The 25,536-nt window shown below is 37.9% G+C and overlaps 1 protein-coding gene and 1 long non-coding RNA gene across 6 annotated transcripts in view; one reads left to right on the forward strand and one right to left on the reverse strand.

The window, feature by feature from the left end:
- The window catches only part of SLC38A11 (solute carrier family 38 member 11), a 66,876-nt gene that overhangs the window by 29,958 nt on the left and 11,382 nt on the right, over positions 1–25,536 (forward strand). For 4 of the 5 annotated variants that reach the window (XM_004004648.6, XM_042243792.2, XM_042243793.2 and 1 more), the window contains 4 exons: positions 9,645–9,715; positions 10,377–10,538; positions 13,417–13,529; positions 22,358–22,489. In XM_004004648.6, coding sequence (XP_004004697.1) covers positions 9,645–9,715; positions 10,377–10,538; positions 13,417–13,529; positions 22,358–22,489 — 478 coding nt within the window. The remainder of the gene's footprint in view (positions 1–9,644; positions 9,716–10,376; positions 10,539–13,416; positions 13,530–22,357; positions 22,490–25,536) is intronic. The other variant, XM_042243794.2, reaches the window with a different exon arrangement.
- Positions 6,690–11,295, reverse strand: LOC132659311 (uncharacterized). Its single transcript, XR_009599599.1, has 2 exons — positions 11,131–11,295; positions 6,690–7,551 (listed from the first exon to the last, which is right to left on the reverse strand). It is a non-coding gene; the product is annotated as an uncharacterized LOC132659311 (long non-coding RNA).

Here is a 25,536-nt window from a genome sequence, read left to right on the forward strand (position 1 = left end):
AAGTTACTGTGTCTTCAGTTTGGTAAAGATTAATTTTCCATTGCTTCCAAAGACTGTTCAACACACACACACATACACACACCTGAAGATTTTATAATATGTGCAAGGCCATATCACCTTATTGAAATAAAACATGGGACCTCCAAATAATTCCTGAAAGTGGAACTTTCAGTTTCCTAATATAGCAAGATAAGATAGCTTTTATCTGTCTATGAAAAGGTAGTGTTAAGAGTTCAAGAAATGAACTTAAATGTTCCTGTACTTATTTATATATTTAACTATGGTGATGATGAAATGCATAAATATTCTTTCATAGTGTTTCCCCATGGTGAAATACAAAAGAAAAACACTTTACTTTTGGAACATGGACAAAATAAAATGCTTTCTATAATCAGAAAAGTATATAACAAAAAAAAAAATAAGAATAACCCTTAATTTATATGTACATAGATATATAGATAGAATCTTAAAAATTTGTAAGTTAATGTTATACTTTTTTTCCTCTCAAGTGGTTAGTCTAAGATGTTATCCAAGTGGTGATTAAATAATCAGGCAATTTGCCTCTATCCATTTTAGATGTCAAATATCTTAAGGTTCAATGAATGCCCCTTTTTATTCAAATGTTTAATTATCTTCCACTGGTGATAGTCTCCATACCACTGTAGCAAAATTTTATCACTACAGAGCAGCTCCTCAGCTTAGCTTGGGGAATTGATACTGGAGCTAATAAGGTATAAACCCTGGAATGAGGTGAGCAACTCCGAGTACCCTGAACTTGAGTGGCTTTCTGCAGCTGGAAGTTGCACTAATTTCGCAGACCAGGTTGTGTAGAGAATTGTTTGGGGTATGGTGGGTGGGAGAGAATACCAAATATTTACTGTGAATATCCAAAGCATAAATAAACCTTTCATCTTTTTCATCATTATCAAAACCAGTTACAGATATATCATCTGTTATCAAGATTAATCATTCACTTATTTAAAATAAGAATCACTTACCTTTCTCATAGTCCCTTCATTTTCTACAAGAATATGAATACCATGGCAAACATTGCATTTCATGTACTTGCAGGTCCTTACACCCAGACTAAGACATGTATTATTACTTTAGTGGCAAGAACATGAGCGAAGGGAAAGAGTGGAAGGAGCCCCATCTAACACTGGTTGTCCACTATATACCACACTTTTATTTATTTTCTCGTAGCCCTTTTAAAAAATGCTTATTTAGTGTGCTGCATGAGGTCTTAGTTGTGGTGCCTGGGCTTAGTTGCTCTGTGGCACATGGAATCTTAGGTCCCCAACCAGGGATTAAACCCAAATCCCCTGCATTGGAAGGTGGATTCTTAACCACTGGACCCCTAGAGAAGTCAGATATATAAAATAGAATTAATACTGTCTCTGTTCTACAGCAGAGAAAACTGAGACCAGTGTCATTAAGTAATCTGCTGAGAGTCAGCCTGCTAGTATATCATAAAGGTAAAATTTAAATCCAAGTCTGTCTGACCCTAAAGTTCATTATTTATTTATTTATTTATTTCATTTCAGCTTGCTGTAATTATGTTTTTTCTTAGTCAAGAGAAAGTTCTTTCACAATGGGAATTAAGTTCACTATTGTTCTAGTTGTCCCTTATTGATAATATTAACCAGAGTTTTATCTATAGCCTGCAGGAATCACATTAAATGAAAGAAGCAGGCAGGAGCCAAATGGGGATTAAAAGCTGGTTTATTCATCATTAGGTAACACTGACACTTGCTGAAAAAGACTCTGTTGACGTCAGTGGACTAATTTCAAAGCTATTGGCTTCCATTGCAGACTCTAGAAACACACCAATAAATGTGGTTGGTTTCGGCTCTCAAGGAAATGAACCTTTACGGCACTAACAGAAGAATCTAAACCAAAAAGAAATCAGAGAGCAGTTCTATTTGGAGGTTTCTTCAGAACAAAATTAGCCTCTCCTTGTGCAAAAGAAATACTCCTGAAGAGTTGTATGTTAATTATGTTAATTTGATTTTGAAAAACCATTTGAAAACCATTTCTTACAGGTAACTTATTGTGAATTATTCTTTAAAATTAAAAAAAAAGGGAAGTGCTCATCCTATAATCTAATCACTTTGTAAAAACAGATTGTCTTCACTTGATTCATATTTAATAATATTTCAATATGACTATGTACTATGTTTTCCTTCTGTCTCTATTCATAATGACAATTTTGATTTATTTCTCAGTATTTTTTTTCTTTTTTGTTCTTTTTTTCAAATTTTTTAGTAGCCATGGTTCTTTATAAGTTCACAAGATATTCTTGTTTATTGCTCCATTCATCTCCTCCATTCTTCTACTTGCCTCTCGGGAAGTTCAAGTGGCTGAAACTTATGATGTAAGCTACACTACAGGAAAAATTACCCCCTTGAAGTAATTTCTTTAACTCTTTTAGACCATTAGAAGGTAATTATGTTTTTTTGCAACAGAAAATGCCTATTGAACTCCATTTAGATCTGTTGTCCAACACAATAGCCACATGTGAATTTTTTTATTTTACAATTTTTAATTGAAATATAATTAATTTACAGTGTTGTGTTAGGTGCAGGTGTACAGCAAAGTGATTCAGTTTTACATATAAATGTCTGTGTATATATATGTGTGTCTGTGTATTCTCTTTAAGACTCTTTTCCATGGTAGGTTATTATAAGATACTGAGTAGACTTCCCTGCGCTATACAGTGGGTCCTTGTTGTTTACTATTTCATATATAGAAGTGTATATGTTAATCCCAATCTCCTAATTTATCTTCCTTTACATGTGACTATTTAGATAAAATTAAATAAAATTAAAAATTAATTTGCCCTAGCCATAATTTTAAATACTCAGCAGCCACATGTATCTAGTGGTCCTCATGTTGGGCAGCACAGATGTAGAACATTTCCATCAGCATAGAAAGCAATTGTAAGGGAGCAAAATTTGCCACCCCAAAATATGTTTCTTTGGCCAGCGGATTATTTCAAGCTGCAAACAATGAAGACCTGAAAGACTCAGGAAGTACCTTTGACCTTCTTCCTCACTGCTTAAGAGAATTTAGATAGAGGGACATTCCTGAAATAGAGCTATCTCCAGAGATACCAGCAAAGAGTATGTACTAGGTGTGGAGGAGAAATGGGGCAGGGCCAGAGTTCAGAGTCCACTGTGTGCGCCCTGTCTCAAGGCCCAGCAAACATTTGTTTCCCAAACATTTACTTTTCCATCTCCATGTGAATTGCCTTCCTCACTTTTGAAGTCCCAAACCACTGCCCCCAGCATCCTCTTTTATCTTTAACTGAAGATGGTACTTAAGGTAAGGTTTTTGGCCATTTTGGCAGTTTCTCCTGGGTCTCTCCTATGTATGTTGCTGCTGCTGCTGCTAAGTCGCTTCAGTCATGTCTGACTCTGTGCGACCCCATAGACGGCAGCCCACCAGGCTCCCCCGTCCCTGGGATTCTCCAGGCAAGAACACTGGAGTGGGTTGCCATTTCCTTCTCCAATGCATGAAAGTGAAAAGTGAAAGTGAAGTCGCTCAGTCGTGTCTGACTCTTAGCGACCCCATGGACTACAGCCCACCAGGCTCCTCTGTCCATTGGATTTTCCAGTCAAGAGTACTGGAGTGGGGTGCCATTGCCTTCTCCTTCTCCTGTGTATATCTGTCATTAATCTTTTGCTTAATTTTCTCCTGTTAGTCTATCTCTTGTCAATTTAATTCTTAGAGCAGCCAGAAGAACCTAGAAGAGTGGAGGAAATTCTCTTCCTCCCCAACACGCATTGTATGATGCTATTCTAGATTACCATACAGAATAAAAAATATTTGATCTCTTTGTTTTGTCTTTTTCCCTGCAGCATTTCCAGTGGTCATAACAGTGATTGCCACATTAGTAGTGTTCAGCAAATTAATATTTGTTGAAAATTGAGTGAATTGAATGACTTTCCAGCAGGAGGAACATAATTTCAGTCATAGACTGTGGAAATTTAAGGTTGAAAACTAGGTTCAAATTCAAAAAGCTTTCATTAGAAAATATTGTATAATGATGTAAAGTTGAGATAGCAGTAAATTGGGCTAGATCTTTTTGAAATATTTTTCTATGTTTGGTTCCGGTCTTTATCAGCAATGAAATATCATGTTTAAAAGTCAGTTTATTTATCTTTCCCCAGAGGTTAACCATTACCCTTAAGTTGGATTCATTTCTCTTTTCCCAGACATAATATTATTCTAAAGTTGGTTTGAATCATTCCTGTTCATGCCTTTGTACTTATGCTATGCATTTCTGTATTGGCAGTAGTATTTACTTTTTGATTAGAATGTTTGTAAAATATACATAAATAATCATGATGGTAAAAAAAAAAATTATCTAGCACATTCTCTAGCATAATCACTATTTTCTCCTCAATATTGTATTCAGTATATTGGGCTGGCCAAAACATTTGTTCGCGTTTTTCCATTTGATGTTACAGAAATCTCCGAATGAACTTTTTGGCCAACCCAATATTTCCTTTTTGATAAAATTAGCACCAGGTGACTCTTTTTAACTGCTCTATAGCACACAATCTGATGCTTTAAGAATTTAAATTGTCTGCTTATAAGCTTTGATTGCCTTCAACTCTACTGGATATTGACAAGTTCATCTCCATAGTGTTTACAATTTTTGGTTCCTTCCGTAATAAGTGTATCTTTTCCTTTCCTGGCAATTTCTTAATATTGCTATTATTGAACTAGATGTAAAATGATTTTTTTAAACTGTATTTCATTTGAGTTTCTCTAATAATTAAGGAGGGTGAGCAACATATAGCATATTTGTTGCCATTATCAATTCCTTTTCTATCAATTAACAGTTGTCTATTTTCATTGGAACATTTTTCTTTATGATATGCAGGAGCATTTAATGTACACTGGATAATAACCCTTTGTTGGCTGTATGCAAGACAAATTTCATCTCTCAGTTTTTAGCTTTTCTTTATTTTTTAACTTTGAATATGGGTTATTCTACTGTACATTTTATGCAGGTTCTGGATGTGTGCGCAGTCCCTCAGTCGTGTCCAACTCTCTGCAGCTTCACGAACTGTAGCCGGTCAGACTGCTCTGTCCATGGGATTTTCTAGGCAAGAATACTGGATCTTCCTGACCCAGGGATCAAACCCACATCTCTTGCATCTCCTGCATTGGCAGGCAGATTCGTTACCACCTGGGAAGCCCCTATGCATTTTATATTTACCTTCTATTAATTTAACCAGGTTTATCAATTTTTATCTTTATGATTTTTGCTTTTATAGATTTAAAACAATCTCTGTTCCACCAATATTATGTTTTATTCTTTGAAATTAAATATTAGTTTGGAGAGAACTGATATTACATGATGTCAGTTGAGTCTTCCCATTCATTAATATGGCATATCTCTCCATTTGTTTGTCTTTCAATAAAATTATATCATACTATTAATATTATGCATATTTTCTAGTTTTCTTAATCATTGCTATTTAAAAAAACATTTTAACTAGTTTTTATTTGTGTACATCAATCCTATTGATTTTTTGTGTATGGAGCTTGTGTCCAGTGAAATTGCTGAATGTTTTTATTCATTGCAATTGCTTATCAGTAGTTTCCCCTGAATTTTCTGTTAGCATAATTATATTGTGTCTGCATAATTTATCACTTTCCAGTGATTACATATCTTATCAGTATGTGTTATTTTATCGCAGAAGTTAGGAAATCCAGTAGTATATTCTGGAGGCAGTGATAGTGAACATCATCTAGTGCCTGCCATTAATTGTAATATTTCTAACTTTTCACTTTTAAATATGTCATTTGCTATAGGTTTTGGTATACATTCTTTATTAGGTCAAGAGAGTTCTGCTTTAATATCAGCTTGCTTATATACTTGTCAGAATAAATACTAGATTGTGGGCTTTTCTACATGTTTTGAAATGGTCAGTCATAAGCTTTTTATTATCCATTAATCTGTTAATGTGATGAATTATACTAATAGATTTTTCTGTTACTGAACTACTCTTGCACTTATTGGAAAAACTCCTCTTAGGCATGATTCTTTCTCTTACACGTTGCTTGATTGCATTTGATAATATTTCATCTTCCATTTTCAGCATCTAAAATTGGAGCCATCTATGCTTTACATTCTTATACACACTGGGTATCAAGATATCACAAAATATATCAAGAAACTTTCTCTTTTGTGTGTGTGTGGAACCATTTTTCTGGACTTCCTGTGGCTCAAACGGTAAAGAGTCTGCCTGCAGTGCAGGAGACCAGGGTTCAGTACCTCGGTCGGGAAGATCTTCTGGAGAAGGGGATGGCAGTCCACTCCAGTATTCTTGCCTGGAGAATCCTATGGACAGAGAAGCCTGGTGGGCTACAGTCCATAGTGTCACAAAGAGTCAGATATGACTGAGCAACTAACACACATTTTTCTGTAACTCAGTCCCAGGCTAATTTATAAAAGATTGGAAAACCATATTCAGTGTCTCCTACTCTTTCTAGATTTGGACATGTTTTTCCCTACATATAACATGTTTTTTGTATTTTTCCTCTTATGAAATCAGCATTGTTAAGATGAACACAGAATCCAAAATTATTGTAGTTACTATTTCTCCATCTTATCTAGGAATTTCAAGGAACCATATGGACTAGGAAAAGTGTTTTAAATGAAGGAAGAAAAATAAAACATACTTTTTTATTACTCATATAAGAGTTAAAAAATAGGGTACCACCACAATCTGTACTGAAAGGAAAAATTAATATTCAGTCAGTTCAGTTCAGTTCAGTCACTCAGTCATGTCTGACTCTTTGCTACCCCATGAATTGCAGCACGCCAGGCCTTCCTGTCCATCACCAATTCCCGGAGTTCACCCAAACTCATGTCCGTCAAGTCGGTAATGCCATCCAGCCATCTCATCCTCTGTCGTCCCCTTCTCCTCCTGCCCTCAATCCCTCCCAGCATCAAAGTCTTTTCCAATGAGTCAACTCTTCGCCAAAGTACTGGAGTTTCAGCTTTAGCATCAGTCCTTCCAATGAACATCCAGGACTGATCTCCTTTAGAATGGACTGGCTGGATCTCCTTGCAGTCCAAGGGACTCTCAAGAGTCTTCTCCAAACACTGCAGTTCAAAAGCATCAATTCTTCAATGCTCAGCTTTCTTCACAGTCCAACTCTCACATCCATACATGACTACTGGAAAAACCATAGCCTTGACTAGATGGACCTTTGTTGGCAAAGTAATGTCTCTGCTTTTGAATATGCTATCTAGGTTGGTCATAACTTTCCTTCCAAGGAGTAAGCATCTTTGAATTTCATGGCTGCAATCACCATCTGCAGTGATTTTGGAGCCCCCCAAAATAAAGCCTGACACTGTTTCCACTGTTTCTCCATCTATTTCCCATGACGTGATGGTAATATTGCTGCTGCTAAGTCGCTTCAGTTGTGTCCGACTCTGTGCAACCCCATAGACGGCAGCTCACCAGGCTCCCCCGTTCCTGGGATTCTCCAGGCAAGATCACTGGAGTGGGTTGCCGTTTCCTTCTCCTATGCATGAAAGTGAAAAGTGAAAGTGAAGTCACTCAGTCGTGTCTGACTCTTAGCGACCCCATGGACTGCAGCCCACCAGGCTCCTCCATCCATGGGATTTTCCAGTCAAGAGTACTGGAGTGGGGTGCCATTGCCTTCTCCGATGGTAAGATTACTAATACGCAAAAACCCTAACAGGAGAAGTAGATCATTTAAAATATTAGAAAGTTAAAAATCTTCAAGCTTCTATAATTATTAATGCTGCCTTTTCTAAAAAAAATTTTTTTAAGGACTATGGGCCAAGTTTATATTTTTCCACATTAACATGGGAATTTGACAGGTATGCTGCTATGGGTGATGTTCACTGCAATAAGAGCAGTGAAGGCAGCAGGTGGCAGCAGCTCCCACTCAAAAATCTCTGAGAGTCTGAGCAAGCCTTGTAACAGCAGGAGGCCTCCCTTGTATGCTACTTAGTTCTTCTGCGTTTGTAACTGCTCATTTCAAATATGCAAGGCAGTGACATAATGCATAAATCACACTAACTCTGACCAAACAAATGAGACATGTTTTGTGTCTACGTTGAGAATGAATCACAGACTTACAAAATGGCTGGTTTTACACCTGGTGCCTTTCTACTTTCTAGGACCCTTCTTTCCTCTTCTCCTCTTTCGTCTTTATGCATTTTGGGGGTCTCACTCAAGGCTTTCCTTTTCAGGGAAGCTGGCCATACTTTTGGACCTTTGCTACTTTCTATTAAATGACACTATATAATAATAACAATGTTGAGACATAAGCTAATACTATTAACCATTTATGGAATACTTACCGTATGCTAGGTTCTCTCCCAAATTTTACATATTTTTCTCATTTAATTTGTGTAATAACTCAGTGAATTAGGCATTATTATTATTATCCACATTTTATAGATACCAAAACTGAAGCACAGGGACTTCCCCGGTAGTCCAGTGGTTAAGAATCCACCTTGCAATGCAGAGGATGTGGGTTCGATCCCTGGCCGAGGAGCTAAGATCCCACATGCTGCAGAGTGGCTGAGCCCAAGCACCACAACTACTGAGCTCAGGAACCCCAGCAAAGGGCCGGTGCACACAGTGAAAGATCCCGCATGCTGCAACTAAGCACTGACACAGGCAAATAAATTAGTAACTAAATTTGAAGAAAAACAAAACAACAAAAAAACTAAAGCACAGAAAGGTTAAGTGCTTTGTCTAAGATCACTAATAAGTAGATAGAGCCAGAAGATCAACACAGACTGGAGACTGTGCTCTTCACTGTTCTTCAGGGAGACCAATCTGTGACTATAGACAGGTTGGCAGATACTTTAATGACACCAGGGAAGAGGGTTATTCAGGTAGGTTTGAGTGCATATATTTCTAAAACCTCCTTGAGGAGTGAATACACAGGTAGGAATTAGAAGTGACTGACAGCTCAATAAAGAAGAGATGGACAGACCAAAGAGACAAAGCGCAGCTTCTTTACTGACTGTGGAAGCTTGGCCAGATGCGTCATCAGCCAGAGCCTGACTTTCCTAATACTTTAAATGGTGATAAGAGTACTTCAGTGTTACTGTGAAGGTTGAGATAGCATAGAATATAATTCCTAGAACATCATTAAGGACCTTTTCAATTAATATTAGGTCAGTCCACCTTTCTCGATAAAGTGTAGTGCCAACGGTGAATTTCCTTTGGGTAGGATGAGCCTGGAAGAATGAGTTCGAAGGAAATGAAGGGCAGCCTTGATTAATTGAGGAAGAATTTTGCTATATTAATGTTATCTTCCTCATTGAGTATCTCAAATATACATAACAAATGTTTCTTGTTAAATTGACAAGCAAATAAAGTGACAGTATTAAGTAATCTATTTTAAATATATGAAACTAGATTCTTTCTAAGTATATTCAGCATATATTTTCAAGGAGCAAGGTTAACAGATTACATCAATATTCTTGGGGAATTTATTTACAATTTAAAAAGATGAATGAGGACGCCTTATAAATTTCTGACTTAAAGATGTTCAGCTTATAGCATGACATCATTTCTTGTTTTCTTGTATGCTTATGCCTTAATTCTTCAAATTAACTGATTCTCTTCTAGACCAAAAACAGAAGATGCCTGGATATTTGCAAAACCCAATGCCATTCAGGCTGTTGGTGTGATGTCATTTGGTGAGTACATGGTTTCCAAGGTCCTTTCTCAATGTGGGGTCTTCTGCACCATGAAAAAGTGCTTTGCCTCATATTTGTGTCTGGAAAGCAGATGTCATAAGTTTTAGACATCCTATTAGCAGCGTATGATCCAGTTTGTGCCAGCATAAAATTAGGTGCAAACCATTCTCACTCATCACTAAAATTTGCTTCAATTTTAACAAGTCTTTTCCTCATGCAGAAAACTCATTAAAGTCTTGTTTCTTAACTTGAAAATCTAGCAAGTGTTAACAGACTTCCTCCTTGCACACAAAGTATTGTGAATTGGCCAGGAGTCTAGAGTGACTCTGTTATATCCCAGATGGGAAAGGAAGCCCTGGGCTGAAAATATGGTGTTGTTTAGATTTCCTTTAAGATTGGAAAGGCCACTAGGAAGTGGGAGAGAAAGTTGGATAGGCCTGGTTTATATCAAGAGTGACATGAAAAGATCACATAAGCCTAATACAAATGAAATTTCTCGTCCCTACAGCTGTTAGATTATTTCTGGCATTTCTAGTAAGTTAGTATATTTGAACTTCAATTCACTAGTATTTCAAAGTAGCATATGTCTCTGAATTTTCCATGGGAAAAGGAGAACTATGTGATTTGCTTTAATAATGCTTTTCCCCCCCTTGTATTGCAGCATTTATTTGCCACCATAACTGCTTCTTAGTTTATAGTTCTTTGGAAGAACCTACAGTAGCTAAGTGGTCTCACATCATCCATGTGTCTACCTTGATTTCTGTATTTATCAGTATTCTCTTTGCCACATGTGGATACCTGACATTTACTGGCTACACCCAAGGTAAAAAGAGAAATTCTATCTTAACATATTTTGGTGTTCATCTGGAGTGGTGCTATCACTTGTCATTTTAAGTATTATTATACCTCATGCTCTACTTCAAAGTAGAACATATTCTCTCCTCTACCTTCCTTCCTTTCCTAATTTTCCTAATCTTCCCCTTTTTAAACTGCTAAGCTTTTTCTGTAGTCCATTCTCCCTCCTTTGATGGTTTCACTTCAAAGCACATGAATTTTGGCTTTCCTCTCTACTAGTCTGCTGCAGTTTCACTTTCAAAGACAACAGTATCCTCTCAACTCATCAAGCTAACAGTCTTCTTGGTTCTGATTCTCATGGACCTCTCTGAATTACTTAACAGTTCTGAGGACTCCCCGTAGAGAAAAGAGCTCAACCATATCATCATTCACACCCTTCATCTATTTTTTTTCTTCTGAGTGCTTCCACTTTGCTTTCAAATCCTATCTCTTCTCCTTCTTTTCTTCTGTTCATACAACAACCAAGGACATTTCTACTTAGTTGCTCTACTCTTGCTTTAAATGCAAAATATCACCTTTCCCACAAAACCAGCCCATTTCCTCCCCACCTCCACTCTCACCCCAGGACACTGAATTCACTTCTTTCTTCTGTTCATCCAACAACTGAGTGATCATCTCTTCTACGTCCTTGCCTCTTACTTCACTCCTCTATGTAGTGTGCTGGTTAGGTAGTCTGACAGCCTGCTAAATGCCGTGATTCATGCATTCCACAGCTTCTGCAGGCCTATTACTGCATTTGACCTTCAGACAACCCTAGGAAGGTAAGTGGAATAACTAGTTTTACCCCCTGCTTAGAACACAAAGAGGCAGAGTAACTTGCCCAAGCTGGCTGGTGACAAAGTGGAAACACGGCTCCTGACTTTCAGTCCCATTTTCTCTTCATTGCGTCTTGCTGTCTACCCCATTTGGTCCCATATGACCCACTAATAGCTGTCTCTTAGCCTCTAGTTCTTCTTGGCTTACTTTTCAGATGACATTGAGGTACTCTTGGGTGAATGGTGCATTGTTCTAAATTTAGGTTACAGGTGACTATGATTATGAGAGAGTTCTCAAGAAACAAAGAAAGATGACTTCAAAAAAGAGTGATTAATACCATAATCCCAATGCTATCAAAAATATAATACCTGTGTGTGCCATTAGAGTATAATAATGAAGTGACCTTGAAAGTCTTGATAAAAATTATTTCAAAACATTGCCATATATCACTAAAGCTGCACAGTTTGAAAGACAAATGGCCTTTAGGCTCCAATCTCCACAGAATCTTGGCTTCAAAATGCCTTTTCTCTAAAACAGAAACCCTTTCTCTTAGTCACACCTTCCTGGTGTTTTTTATCAGTAGTAATTGTTCAGATATAATTAAGTCTTTACATAACAAAGCTGACAGGTTGATTTTGGTCTTTTTTATTTTTTTCCTTTTCTAGCTATAATTCCCTAAAACACACTTACAGTCAAGCTAGAATAAGCTGACGTTGTTTCTTTAGGCCATTTTGCCTTAGGCAAATCCAGTCTTGTTTCTGCAGGCTTCTTTTGTCTTTCATTTCACATACTCCAGCTTGTGAGCCAGTGAGAACTCTCCATTGTGCTTGAATTTTCCAGTGACTTTTGAAAAGATGCAGGGCCCGTATTTTAGTGGAAGTTAGAGAACAGGGAGCTTGAGTCCTTTTTCCTAGAGTGTTGGAATCTTTTCTGTCAACCTTGAACCAACCACTACTGCGACTCTTGCTTTGTGATTTAATCTCCTTCTGCCCAAAAGGGACACTAGAAAATAATGTACGTTTACTCCAGTTAAAAGGAAGGAGGGGAAAAGAGTCACTTAAATAAGTCTTGGGAAGAAGCAAATCATTTAGTCTTTTAATGAAAAATAAGTATACAGAGGATTATTATTAATTTTTTTATATATGAACAGTGTGGCAGTATGTGACTTTTATCTAATTTTCTATTCAGTTTAATTGAAAACTGTGACAAACATTTTAAAATGTAAGTATTTTATTTAGGAAATAAACAGCCCCAAATATTTGTTTCTATATTGGGAAACTTTTTGTTGACATGATCTGTGCTCTCATTAGATCCTGTATTTCTTCACATGTGTCTAAGTAAATAGTCTCTAAATAAGAATTGGTTCAAGGTATATATGGTCCATCATTTAGTTTGGAACTAATTAAATATAATACTTTGCCTGGGAACTAACTGTATTTTCACCACTTTCAATCAGTGCATTTATACCTGGGTTCCTCAGATACCATGAAAGATAGTGTGTTTGGAATTCCTTGCTGTAGCCCTGAGTTTGTGATTAAACTCTATAGAGTGATATACAGGAAATTCAGCTCCTTACATGTACTAGTGTACTGTTCCTTTCAGGATTGTCCTTGATCTAAGAATAACATTTCAAAGGAAATTTGTTTATTTTAACAAACTTTTTTTTTTTTTTTAGTAATGAAGTCACTTACTTACTAGAAACAAAGACCAGAAGCAAGTTTATAAAATCAGTGCACAAGAATTTAGGGAGTTGATTCTGCTATAAGAAGACAATGGATAAAAGTATTTTTCAGACGTTGATACAAATTTAAGGCTAATCTTCTAAAAACAAACAATGAGAATAAGAGAAAAGCCATTAGTGATAAATTTACTTTCAAGTGGAGCTTGTGCTAGTTTTAATACCCAGCAGTAATTATGTCGCTTTTGAATGCAAAATTTGTATTTAGACTTAGTTGTCTGTTGTATCAATTACATTAAATGATGTTTATGTATCTTTAATTATATAATAAATATACAATATCTCATTTATTAGGTATTTATCTCAAATATCCAGTATCTATTAAGTAAATCTATTTTATATTGTTCTCTAGGAGACTTGTTTGAAAATTATTGCAGAAATGATGACTTGGTAACATTTGGAAGGTTTTGTTATGGAGTCACTGTCATTTTGACATACCCGATTGAATGCTTTGTGACTAGAGAGGTAAGCACAGTCTCTTTCAACACTTTAGCTAGGTCATTTCTCTACTACATTAATTTAGTACAATTTATAAATCATTTGATTCTGCAAATTCCTAAGTGCATGATAAGAAATATAATTCATGAAATTTTCTCTTTTACGCAGTTTAAAGATAATTCATATTCAAATGTTTACGAGTTGTTTTTTTCAAAAGTTGGTTGAAAATTATGTTTGGTGGTTTAGTTTATATTAGTATAAGTATAAATATTTATACAACTGCATTCCAAAATGAATGTCAGCCTTTAATAGAGTCAAAACAAGATTTTCTTTTACTCATTCTTACAAACAAATTAAGCAATAAGGTTTAAAACATGTTTTACAAAATTGTCTTTTGGCTAAAATGTTTTATAAGCCAACATGTATCAAAGGCACCATAGGACAGATATGATCAATTGTATTATCTTTTAAAAGACTAAAATATTTTATCTTCAATGAAAACTTAAAATTTATTTTAAACCATTAGTTTTAGAGATAATTTTATTTATATATTTGCTAAGTTTATAAATATTTATTTTATATAAATATAAAATAGCTTACAAATAGCTGTGAAAAGAAGAGAAGCAAAAAGCAAAGGAGAAAAGGAAAGATATAAGCATCTGAATGCAGAGTTCCAAAGAATAGCAAGAAGAGATAAGAAAGCCTTCTTCAGCGATCAGTGCAAAGAAATAGAGGAAAACAATAGAATAGGAAAGACTAGAGATATCTTCAAGAAAATTAGAGATACCAAGGGACTATTTCATGCAAAGATGGGCTCGATAAAGGACAGAAATGGTATGGACCTAACAGAAGCAGAAGATATTAAGAAGAGGTGGCAAGAATATACAGAAAAACTGTACAAAAAAGATCTTCATGACCCAGATAATCATGACGGTGTGATCACTCATCTAGAGCCAGACATCCTGGAATGTGAAGTCAAGTGGTCCTTAGAAAGCATCACTACGAACAAAGCTAGTGGAGGTGATGGAATTCCAGTTGAGCTCTTTCAAATCCTGAAAGATGATGCTGTGAAAGTGCTGCACTCAATATGCCAGCAAATTTGGAAAACTCAGCAGTGGCCACAGGACTGGAAAAGGTCAGTTTTCATCCCAATCCCAAAGAAAGGCAATGCCAAAGAATGCTCAAACTACCACACAATTGCGCTCATCTCACATGCTAGTAAAGTAATGCTCAAAATTCTCCAAGGCAGGCTTCAGCAGTTCGTGAACCGTGAACTTCCTGATATTCAAGCTGGTTTTAGAAAAGGCAGAGGAACCAGAGATCAAATTGCCGATATCCGCTGGATCATGGAAAAGCAAGAGAGTTCCAGCAAAACATCTATTTCTGCTTTATTGACTATGCCAAAGCCTTTGACTGTGTGGATCACAATAAACTGTGGAAAATTCTTCAAGAGATGGGAATACCAGACCACCTAACCTGCCTCTTGAGAAATCTGTATGCAGGTCAAGAAGCAACGTTTAGAACTGGACATGGAACAACAGACTGGTTCCAAAGAGGAAAAGGAGTACGTCAAGGCTGTTTATTGTCACCCTGCTTATTTAACTTCTATGCAGAGTACATCATGAGAAACACTGGACTGGAAGAAACACAAGCTGGAATCAAGATTGCTGGGAGAAATATCAATCACCTCAGATATGCAGATGACACCACCCTCATGGCAGAAAGCAAAGAGGAACTCAAAAGCCTCTTGATGAAAGTGAAAGAGGAGAGTGAAAAAGTTGGCTTAAAGCTCAACATTCAGAAAACGAAGATCTTGGCATCCAGTCCCATCACTTCATGGGAAATAGATGGGGAAACAGTGGAAACCTTGTCAGACTCTTTTTTTGGCTCCAAAATCACTGCAGATGGTGACTGCAGTCATGAAATTAAAAGACGCTTACTCCTTGGAAGGAAAGTTATGATCAACCTAGATAGCATATCAAAAGCAGAGACATTACTTTGCCGACTAAGTTCCATCTAGTCAAGGCTATGGTTTTTCCAGTAGTCATGTATGGATGTGAGAGTTGGACTGTGAAGAAGTCTGAGCGCCAAAGAATTGATGCTTTTGAACTGTGATGTTGGAGAAGACTCTTGAGTCCCTTGGATGGCAAGGAGATCCAGCCAGTCCATTCTGAAGAAGATCAGCCCTGGCATTTCTTTGGAAGGACTGATGCTAAAGCTGAAACTCCAGTACTTTGGCCACCTCATGCAAAGAGTTGACTCATTGGAAAAGACTCTGATGCTGGGAGGGATTGGGGGCAGGAGGAGAAGGGGACGACAGAGGATGAGATGGCTGGATGGCATCACTGACTCGATGGATGTGAATCTGAGTGAACTCTGGGAGTTGGTGATGGACAGGGAGGCCTGGTGTGCTGCACTTCACGGGGTTGCAAAGAGTTGGACACGACAGTGACTGAACTGAACTGAACTATAAAATAAACATTTATTTATGCATAAGTTTCTAAATATGTTTATTATGAATTTTATCTATATCTATATTGATATATTTAATTCATAAAGTCATCTCCAAGTTATATTATATCATCTGCCTGGATTCGTAGAGGAATATTAGGTAAAAGAGAACTAATTCCTTTTGCAGAAAGTTGGATAATGTGGCTTTGTCAGGAATCCCTTATACAGTAAGCTAAAAATCCACTGTACCATTTAGCAGAAAAACATGATCCTGTTTCATAGTGGTTCTTTCAGGAATCACAGTGAAAAGGCTTAGTCTTAGGATCTATTCCTAGAGATTGTTTACACAGTACACTGTCAATGGATCTAATGTGTGAAGTGAAATGCCTGCAAAGCTTCAAATACACGACCTAATGGGCAGGCTTCTAGAGGCAGACCAGTGCTTGCCTTACGCTGATTCTGGGTAAGGAACAGCACAGGGAAAAGGAATGAAGACATGGTCAGCACTGTGTATGTCCCTTACAGTTAGCATTTGTCCTCACTTACAAATATATAACCCACAGGCCAGCTCACCTCCTTGAGTACAGGGAACAGTAGATTGAACTAGAATAATTTGAAATCAAAGAGCTAACTATTGTTGGATGCAGGAAATGGTTTTATTTTAGTTTCCACCCAATACTTTAGGTTCACATCTGATCTCTAGATCAGCAGTGACAGATGGTTTATTCTCATGTGGTTTCTGGTGAGCTGCTCGTGGACTTCTGAGTCACTCCACCTGCACAGCTTGTGTCTTCAGGACTTAAGACTTGTGTTTCCTTTAGCTGCCATGACAGGAAGACAGAACTAAATCAAGGTCTCTGCCATGGTAGCAAATAGTAAGCAGAGGAACTTTGTATATTCCTCACCCATTCACTTCCTTTTTCTTTCTCTCCTTTCTTTGCACACACACACACATGCACACACACAAATACACGATTGGCATTAATATATCAAAATGATTTCTACTCACAGGGAAAGTAGTTGGCTATGTCCAAGGGTGCCACAAAACCAGTCTACCCCCTAATAAATATCTGCACCAGTTTGCCCCACTGAGTAAACTTCATCATTAAGAATGCACTCGGAATAAGAAAATATTTGGAAGGACATTACCAATTACCAAAAAACCAAAATGAGTAAAAATGATTAGTGAAGGTGAAAGTCGCTCAGTCATGTCCAACTCTTTGTGACCCCATGGACTACAGAGTCCATGGACTTCTCCAGGCCAGAATACTGGAGTGGGTAGCCTTTCCCTTCTCCAGGGGATCTTCCCAACCCAGAGATTGAACCCAGGTCTCCTGCACTGTGAGCAGATTCTTTACCAGCTGAGCCATAAGGGAAGTCCAAGAATACTGAAGTGGGTAGCCTATCCCTTCTCCAGCAGATAGTCCCAGCCAAGGAATCAAACAGGGTCTCCTGCATTGTGGGCAGATTCTTTACCAATTGAGCTATCAGGGAAGCCCAGTGATTCAGTTCAGTTCAGTTCAGTCACTCAGTTGTGTCCGACTCTTTGCAACACCATGAATCGCAGCACGCCAGGCCTCCCTGTCCATCACCAACTCCCGGAGTTCACTCAGACTCACATCCATCGAGTCAGTGATGCCATCCAGCCATTTTATCCTCTGTCGTCCCTTTCTCCTCCTGCCTTCAATCTTTCCCAACATCAGGATCTTTTCAAATGAGTCAGCTCTTCGCATCAGGAGGCCAAAATATTGGAGTTTCAGCTTCAACATCAGTCCTTCCAATGAACACCCAGGACTGATTTCCTTTAGGATGGACTGGTTGGATCTCCTTGCAGTCCAAGGGACTCAAGAGTCTTCTCCAACACCACAGTTCAAAGCATCAATTCTTCTGCACTCAGATTTCTTTATAGTCTGACTCTCACATCCATATATGACCACAGGAAAAACCAGAGCCTTGACTAGATGGACCTTTGTTGACAAAGTAATGTCTCTGCCTTTGAATATGCTGTCTAGGTTGATCATAACTTTCCTTCCAAGGAGTAAGCGTCTTTTAATTCATGGCTGCAGTCACCATCTGCAGTGATTTTGGAGCCCCCCAAAAATAATGTCAGCCACTGTTTCCCCTGCTTCCCAATCTGTTTCCCATGAAGTGATGGGACCGGATGCCATAATCTTAGTTTTCTGAATGTTAAGCCAACTTTTTCACTCTTCTCTTTCACTTTCATCAAGAGGCTCTTTAGTTCCTCTTTGCTTTCTGCCATAAATGTGGTGTCATCTGCATATCTGAGGTTATTGAGATTTCTCCCGGCAATCTTGATTCCAGCTTGTTCTTCTTCCAGCCCAGCGTTTCTCATGACGTACTCTGCATATAAGTTAAATGAGCAGGGTGACAATAAACAGCCTTGACGTACTCCTTTTCCTCTTTAGAACCAGTCTGTTGTTCCATGTCCAGTTCTAAACGTTGCTTCTTGACCTGCATACAGATTTCTCAAGAGGCAGGTTAGGTGGTCTGGTATTCCCATCTCTTGAAGAGTTTTCCACAGTTTATTGTGATCCACACAGTCAAAGGCTTTGGCATAGTCAATAAAGCAGAAATAGATGTTTTGCTGGAACTCTCTTGCTTTTTCCATGATCCAGCGGATGTTGGCAATTTGATCTCTGGTTCCTCTGCCTTTTCTAAAACCAGCTTGAACATCAGGAAGTTCACAGTTCACAAACTGCTGAAGCCTGCCTTGGAGAATTTTGAGCATTACTTTACTAGCATGTGAGATGAGTGCAATTGTGTAGTAGTTTGAGCATTCTTTGGCATTGCCTGTCTTTGGGATTGGGATGAAAACTGACCTTTTCCAGTCCTGTGGCCACTGCTGAGTTTTCCAAATTTGCTGGCATATTGAGTGCAGCACTTTCACAGCATCATCTTTTAGGATTTGAAACAGCTCGAGTGGAATTCCATCACCTCCACTAGCTTTGTTCGTAGCGATGCTTCCTAAGGCCCACTTGATTTCAAATTTCAGATATCTGGCTCTAGGTGTATTTTCACACCATCGTGTTTATCTGGGTAGTGAAGATCTTTTTTGTATAGTTCCTTTATGTATTCTTGCCACCTGTTCTTAATATCTTCTGCTTCTGTTAGGTCCATACCATTTCGGTCCTTTATTGAGCCCATCTTTGCATGAAATGTTCCCTTGGTATCTCTAAATTCCTTGAAGAGATCTCTCGCCTTTCCTATTCTATTGTTTTCCTCTATTTCTTTGCATTGATCACTGAGGAAGGCTTTTTTTTTTTTCTCCTTGTTATTCTTTGGAACTCTGCATTCAAATGGGTATATCTTTCCTTTTTCCTTTGCTTTTTGCTTGTTTTCTTTTTCACAGCTATTTGTAAGGCCTCCTCAGACAGCCATTTTGCTTTTTTGCATTTCTTTTTCTTGAGGATGATCTTGATCCCTGTCTCCTGTATAATGTCACGAACCTCATTCTATAGTTCATCAGGCACTCTATCAGATCTAGACCCTTAAATCTATTTCTCACTTCCACTGTATAATCATAAGGGATTTGATTTAGGTCATACCTGAATGGCAGAAAGTGAAGAGCAACTAAAAAACCTCTTGATGAAAGTGAAAGTGGAGAGAGAAAAAGTTGGCTTAAAGCTCAACATTCAGAAAACGAAGATCTTGGCATCCAGTCCCATCACTTCATGGGAAATAGATGGGGAAACAGTGGAAATAGTGTCAAACTTCTTTTTTTTTTGGCTCCAAAATCATTGCAGATGGTGATTGCAGTCATGAAATTAAAAGACTCTTACTCCTTGGATGAAAAGTTATGACCAACCTAGATAGCATATTCAAAAGCAGAGACATTACTTTGCCGACTAAGTTCCATCTAGTCAAGGTTATGGTTTTTCCTGTGGTCATGAATGGATGTGAGAGTTGGACTGTGAAGAAGGCTGAGCGCCGAAGAATTGATGCTTTTGAACTGTGGTGTTGGAGAAGACTCTTGAGAGTCCCTTGGACTGCAAGGAGATCCAACCAGTCCTTTCTGAAGATCAGCCCTGGGATTTCTTTGGAAGGAATGACGCTAAAGCTGAAACTCCAGTACTTTGGCCACCTCATGCACAAAGTTGACTTATTGGAAAAGACTCTGATGCTGGGAGGGATTGGGGGCAGGAGGAGAAGGGGACGATGGAGGATGAGATGGCTGGATGGCATCACTGACTCGATGGACGTGAATCTGAGTGAACTCTGGGAGTTAGTGATGGACAGGGAGGCCTGGCGTGCTGCGATTCATGGGGTTACAAAGAATCAGACACAACTGAGTGACTGAACTGAACTGAACTGAACTGAACTGAATGGTCTAGTGGTTTTGCCCACTTTCTTCAATTTAAGTCTGAATTTGGCAATAAGAAGTTCATGATCTGAGCCATAGTCAGCTCCTGGCCTTGTTTTTGCTGACTCTATAGAGCTTCTCCATCTTTGCCTGCAAAGAATATAATCAATCTGATTTCGGTGTTGACCATCTGGTGATGTGCATATGTAGAGTCTTCTCAAGTGTTGTTGGAAGAGGGTGTTTGCTATGACCAGTGCATTCTCTTGGCAAAACTCTATTAGCCTTTGCCCTACTTCATTCTGTGCTCTAAGGCCAAATGTACCTGTTACTCCAGGTATTTCTTGTTTTCCTACTTTTGCATTCCAGTCCCCTATAATGAAAAGGGCATCTTTTGGGGGTTTTAGTTCTAAAAGGTCTTGTAGGTCTTCATAGAACTGTTCAACTTCAGCTTCTTCAGCATTACTGGTCAGGGCATAGACTTTGATTACCATGATATTGAATGGTTTGCCTTGGAAACAAACAGAGATCATTCTGTCGTTTTTGAAATTGCATCCAAGTACTGCATTTCAGACTCTTCTGTTGACTATGATGGCTACTCCATTTCTTCTAAGGGATTCCTGCTCACAGTAGTAGATATAATGGTCATCTGAGTTAAATTCACCCATTCCAGTCCATCTTAGTTCGCTGATTCCTAGAATGTTGACATTCAGTCTTGCCATCTCCTGTTTGACCACTTCCAATTTGCCTTGATTCATGGACCTAACATTTCAGCTTCCTATGCAGTATTGCTCTTTACAGCATTGGACCTTGCTTCTATCACCAGTCACATCCACAACTGGGTGTTGTTTTTGCTTTGGCTCCATCCCTTCATTCTTTCTGAGTTATTTCTCCACTGATCTCCAGTAGCATATTGGGCACCTACTGACCTGGGGAGTTCATCTTTCAGTGTCCTATCTTTTGCCTTTTCATACTGTTCATGGGGTTCTCAAGGCAAGAATACTGAAGTGGTTTGCCATTCCCTTCTCCAGTGGACCACATTCTGTCAGACCTCTCCACCATGACCTGTCCATCTTGGGTGGCACTGTCTAGTTCTAAATTGTATTTGATCTTTTCTATCTTGTCAAAAATTGATGACTATTTGTTTCATTGGATTGTTTGAATCTCTCTAATTAGAATGTTAATTCCTAAGAGTAGGAATCATCTCCTAGACATTTTCTCTTAGCATAATACAGTGTAGGACATATTAAATAGATGTTAAATAGGTAACTGGGCTTACCAGATGGTGCTAGTGGTAAAGAACTTGCATGCCAATGCAGGAGATGTAAGAGACACAGGTTTGATCCTCAGGTCAGGGAGATCCTCTGGAGGAGGGCAGGACAACCCACTCTAGCTTCCTTGCCTGGAGAATCCCATGGAAAGAGGAGCCTGGTGGGCTACAGTCCATGGGGTCTCAAAGAGTCAGACATGACTAAAGAGACTTAGCACACACACTTGGTAACTGTTGAGTGGTAACTGTTGAGTATCAGTGGAAAATGGTAATCATCTCTTCTCCATTTTTGTTAAGGAAAGGCAAGATAAAATAGACTTAACTTGTATCAGATAGGATTTAGATTATATGAAGTTAGTTTCCTATTAGTAAAGAATATTAAACATGCATTATTATTAAAAGATACTGTGCTAACTCTTTTCCTTAGATGTCCTTCAGATAATCTAAATAGCATCTGTAGTTTGTGTTAATAGTAACCTTATTGGACTCAAGGGAAAAGAATAAGGTAACTTCTCAAGGCCTCTCTTACACTTCAGAAATATTTTTGTTCACTCAGTAGAATGCCATGTTCTGAGTCTGGAATGTAAGCCAATGCCTGTCTAATAGTTCAACAAAGAATACTTGTTATTGATGTGTGTGTGTGTCGGTGTGTAAATAGTTTGGAAAAGATATAACATTCATTCATATGACTTAAGATTTGATTGATTGCCTTACTGTATTTTATATAGTCCCAACTACTATAATATAAAATTCTCTTTTAAAACTCCTGCACAGCTCTGAGAGTCCCTCTCTAAATAATCTGTTTCTCTTTGGCAGGTAATTGCCAATGTGTTTTTTGGTGGGAATCTTTCATCAGGTTTCCACATTATCATAACTGTGGTTATCATTACCGTGGCCACACTTGTGTCACTGCTGGTTGATTGCCTTGGAATAGTTTTAGAGCTCAATGTAAGTACATTTGAAGATTCTAAAAATCTCTTTTAAAGTTATATTTGCATTTAACAGGAGATATATTTTCCTTAATAAAGGTGTCATTTTCTGAACTGGAATGAAAATGTGCTTGTTATAGTAAATATTTGCATAGATGATATTATGCGGTTTTCAGGACTCTATATTTTAGAGCAGTGGTTCTTCAATGGGGGAAATGCCCTTCTGTCCCCACCCCAGTGGACACTTAGCAGTGTCTATAGACGTTTTTAGTTGCCACAACTAGGTAGGCTGATGCTAGTGGTATCTAGTTGGTAGAGGACAGGAATGTGGCTAAACATCTCACGATGTGCAGGGTAACCCTTACCACAAAGAATTATGCAATCCAAAATGTCAATAGTGATGGAACTGAATTACTGGTTTAAGCAGTTTTTCCATATTTTATATTCTATAGTACATAGATATAATTGAAAATAACTATAAATTAAACAAATCTAGGGGAAATTCCTTTGCAGAGTAAAGACAGGTCTAGAGAGACTCATTAAAATACGTAATGAAGGAAGTTATATCCACTTACCCATTCACTTACCTTTTTCTTTAAGTATTTCTCTCTCTCTCTCTCTCTCTCTCTCTCTCTCATTTCCTTTGTAATCTCTACTGCTGATTTCCAAATCGATGTCCTCATCATATCACATTTGAATTAATATTGGGGTTTTGCTTCAACTAGCACATATTTAAGTTCTGCTTCCAATTTATCACCATCCTGCTTAAAAACTCTACTCTTCTCTCAACAAGTGCAAAATCTGTTGCCTTTATCATCTGACCCCAAGCTATCTCTGGAAAGTTATTTACCACTAACTTCCCAAAATCAGCCCATAGCTCTAGTCAATCTTATTTTTGACCTATGAGTAATCCATATTAATTCTTTCTTTTATCCTTTGGCTTATGTTTATTCTTTCCTGTAATTATTTTTTTCTTTCATTTCTCTCCAAATCTTACAAAGGTTTAAAGTCTAGTGCAGCTTTAATATGTTTATTTGTTTATCAAATATATATTAAATAATTACAATTGAGCTTTGAACAACATGGATTTGAAATATGGAGTCTACTTTTACACAGATACTTTTCAATAAATATGTACTACATGAACCTCAGTTGGTTGAACCTGCAGATATGGAGAAACAGAGTATGCAGAATTGTATATGTTATATATGAGCTTCCAACAGCTCAGTAACCCCCAACTCCTGTGTTATTCAAGGGTCAGTGATACACTATGCCACAAAAGCAGAGATACAAGGATGGGAGGAAATCAGAAAGGATCTGTGCTTTTGTGGAGCTTACAATCTCGCAAGGAAACTTAAAAGTTCAGCTACTATACAGGCAGTGAAAAAGAGAAAAGGATGTGGGTGAACTCCTAAAAGACACTTTTTAGAAAAGATTGACAGGATTTGCTAACCAATTCAATTGGGAAGTCAGGGGGATAGAGGGGCGCGTCAAGAATGACTTCTTGAGATCCAGCAATTCCTCTTCTGGGTATTTATCCAAAGAAAACAAAAACACTAATTTGAAAATGTGTATATACGGTGAAGTTCTTGACAACATGATTTCAACAGCCAAGATACTGAAGCAACCTAAGTGTCCATCAAGAGATGAATAAATAATATATGGTATGTATATACAATAAAACACTACTCGGGCATAAAAAATAAAATCTTTCCATTTGCAGCATCATGGTTGGATATTGAGGATATTATGCTCAAATATTATTTCAAAGTGAAATAAGTCACACGGAAGAAGACAAATACTGTATTATCTTACTTATATCAATATATGGAATCTGAAAAAGATTAAACAGAACAAAATGGAAACAGACTCATAGATACAGAGAACAAATGAGTGGTTGCCAGAGAGGAGGGGCAGGGGTGAAATTGATCAAAGAAATTGAGATACAAATTTCCAGTTGTATGATAAATAAGTCATGTGTATGTAATATACAACACAAGGAATATCTATAATATTGCAATACTTTGTATGGGGACAAATTGTTACTAGAGTTGTTCTGATGATCATTTCATAATGTATGTAGATGTCAAATCACTATTTAGTGCACCTAAAACTCACATAATATCATATGTCAACTGTATTTCAATTTTTAAAAGTGACCAAAAAAAAGTGACTCCTTGATTCTACTTAGTGGAAGTAGGATAATGAGATCATTTGGTGAAACATGCATAGAAGTGATTTTACTGCTTTAGAGTCTTTCCTCTTCCCCTTCTACAATCCTTCTGGAATCTCTACTCAAAACCGCACCACTTAACATTGATCAATCATGTCCCACAGGAAGGGTGGGCTTTTATAGATGGAATATCAAGTTATCTTTTACTCACTCCACTGAGAATTAAGGGCGGGGGGGCGGGGGGGGGAGTGAAGGTATTATTCCTTCCAGGTGCCATTTGGTTTTGAAATCCCAGACAAAGGTAGTGGAAGATTCAGTCAGGAACACACTGTTGGGAGTTTTCCTGTATCAGATCATGTGGAAAGTAGGGAGTAGGCAACTCCCCCAACCCTCGTATGACTAGGGAAACATCTGTTTCACCAGCAATGGAAAGAAAGTTCATAGGAAACATGGAAAATTATCCAAGGTAACTCTTACCTACTTCCTCATTTTGCATAGGCTAAAGGCTAGTAGGTTCACTGAAAGTCATTTCACGTTCCAACCTTGATCTATGTAAATGCATGACTGCAACCTACATGTAACTTGATCTAAGTACTACTTTATATCATGTATGGTCTGGACTGTCCATAAGCTTGCCTTTGCTATCAAAGTACAAATTCTTTAGAGACAAGAATGGTGCTTAATTGCCTTCTCCATCCCCCACAGTATAAAAAGCACAGTGCTAAGAACACAGTGCTCAAATCACTGCATGCCCCACTGTCCATTGGGAGCACAGTGAAGGATCTATGTCTACAAGTGTTCCTGGACACAGAAGGCATTCTTTAGTATGCATGATCGGTCCTATCTGACTCTTTGTGACCTACAGGCTATAGCCCACCAGGCTCCTCTGTCCA

Source organism: Ovis aries, chromosome 2 (assembly GCF_016772045.2).
Source record: "Ovis aries strain OAR_USU_Benz2616 breed Rambouillet chromosome 2, ARS-UI_Ramb_v3.0, whole genome shotgun sequence".
Lineage (NCBI taxonomy): Eukaryota > Metazoa > Chordata > Mammalia > Artiodactyla > Bovidae > Ovis > Ovis aries.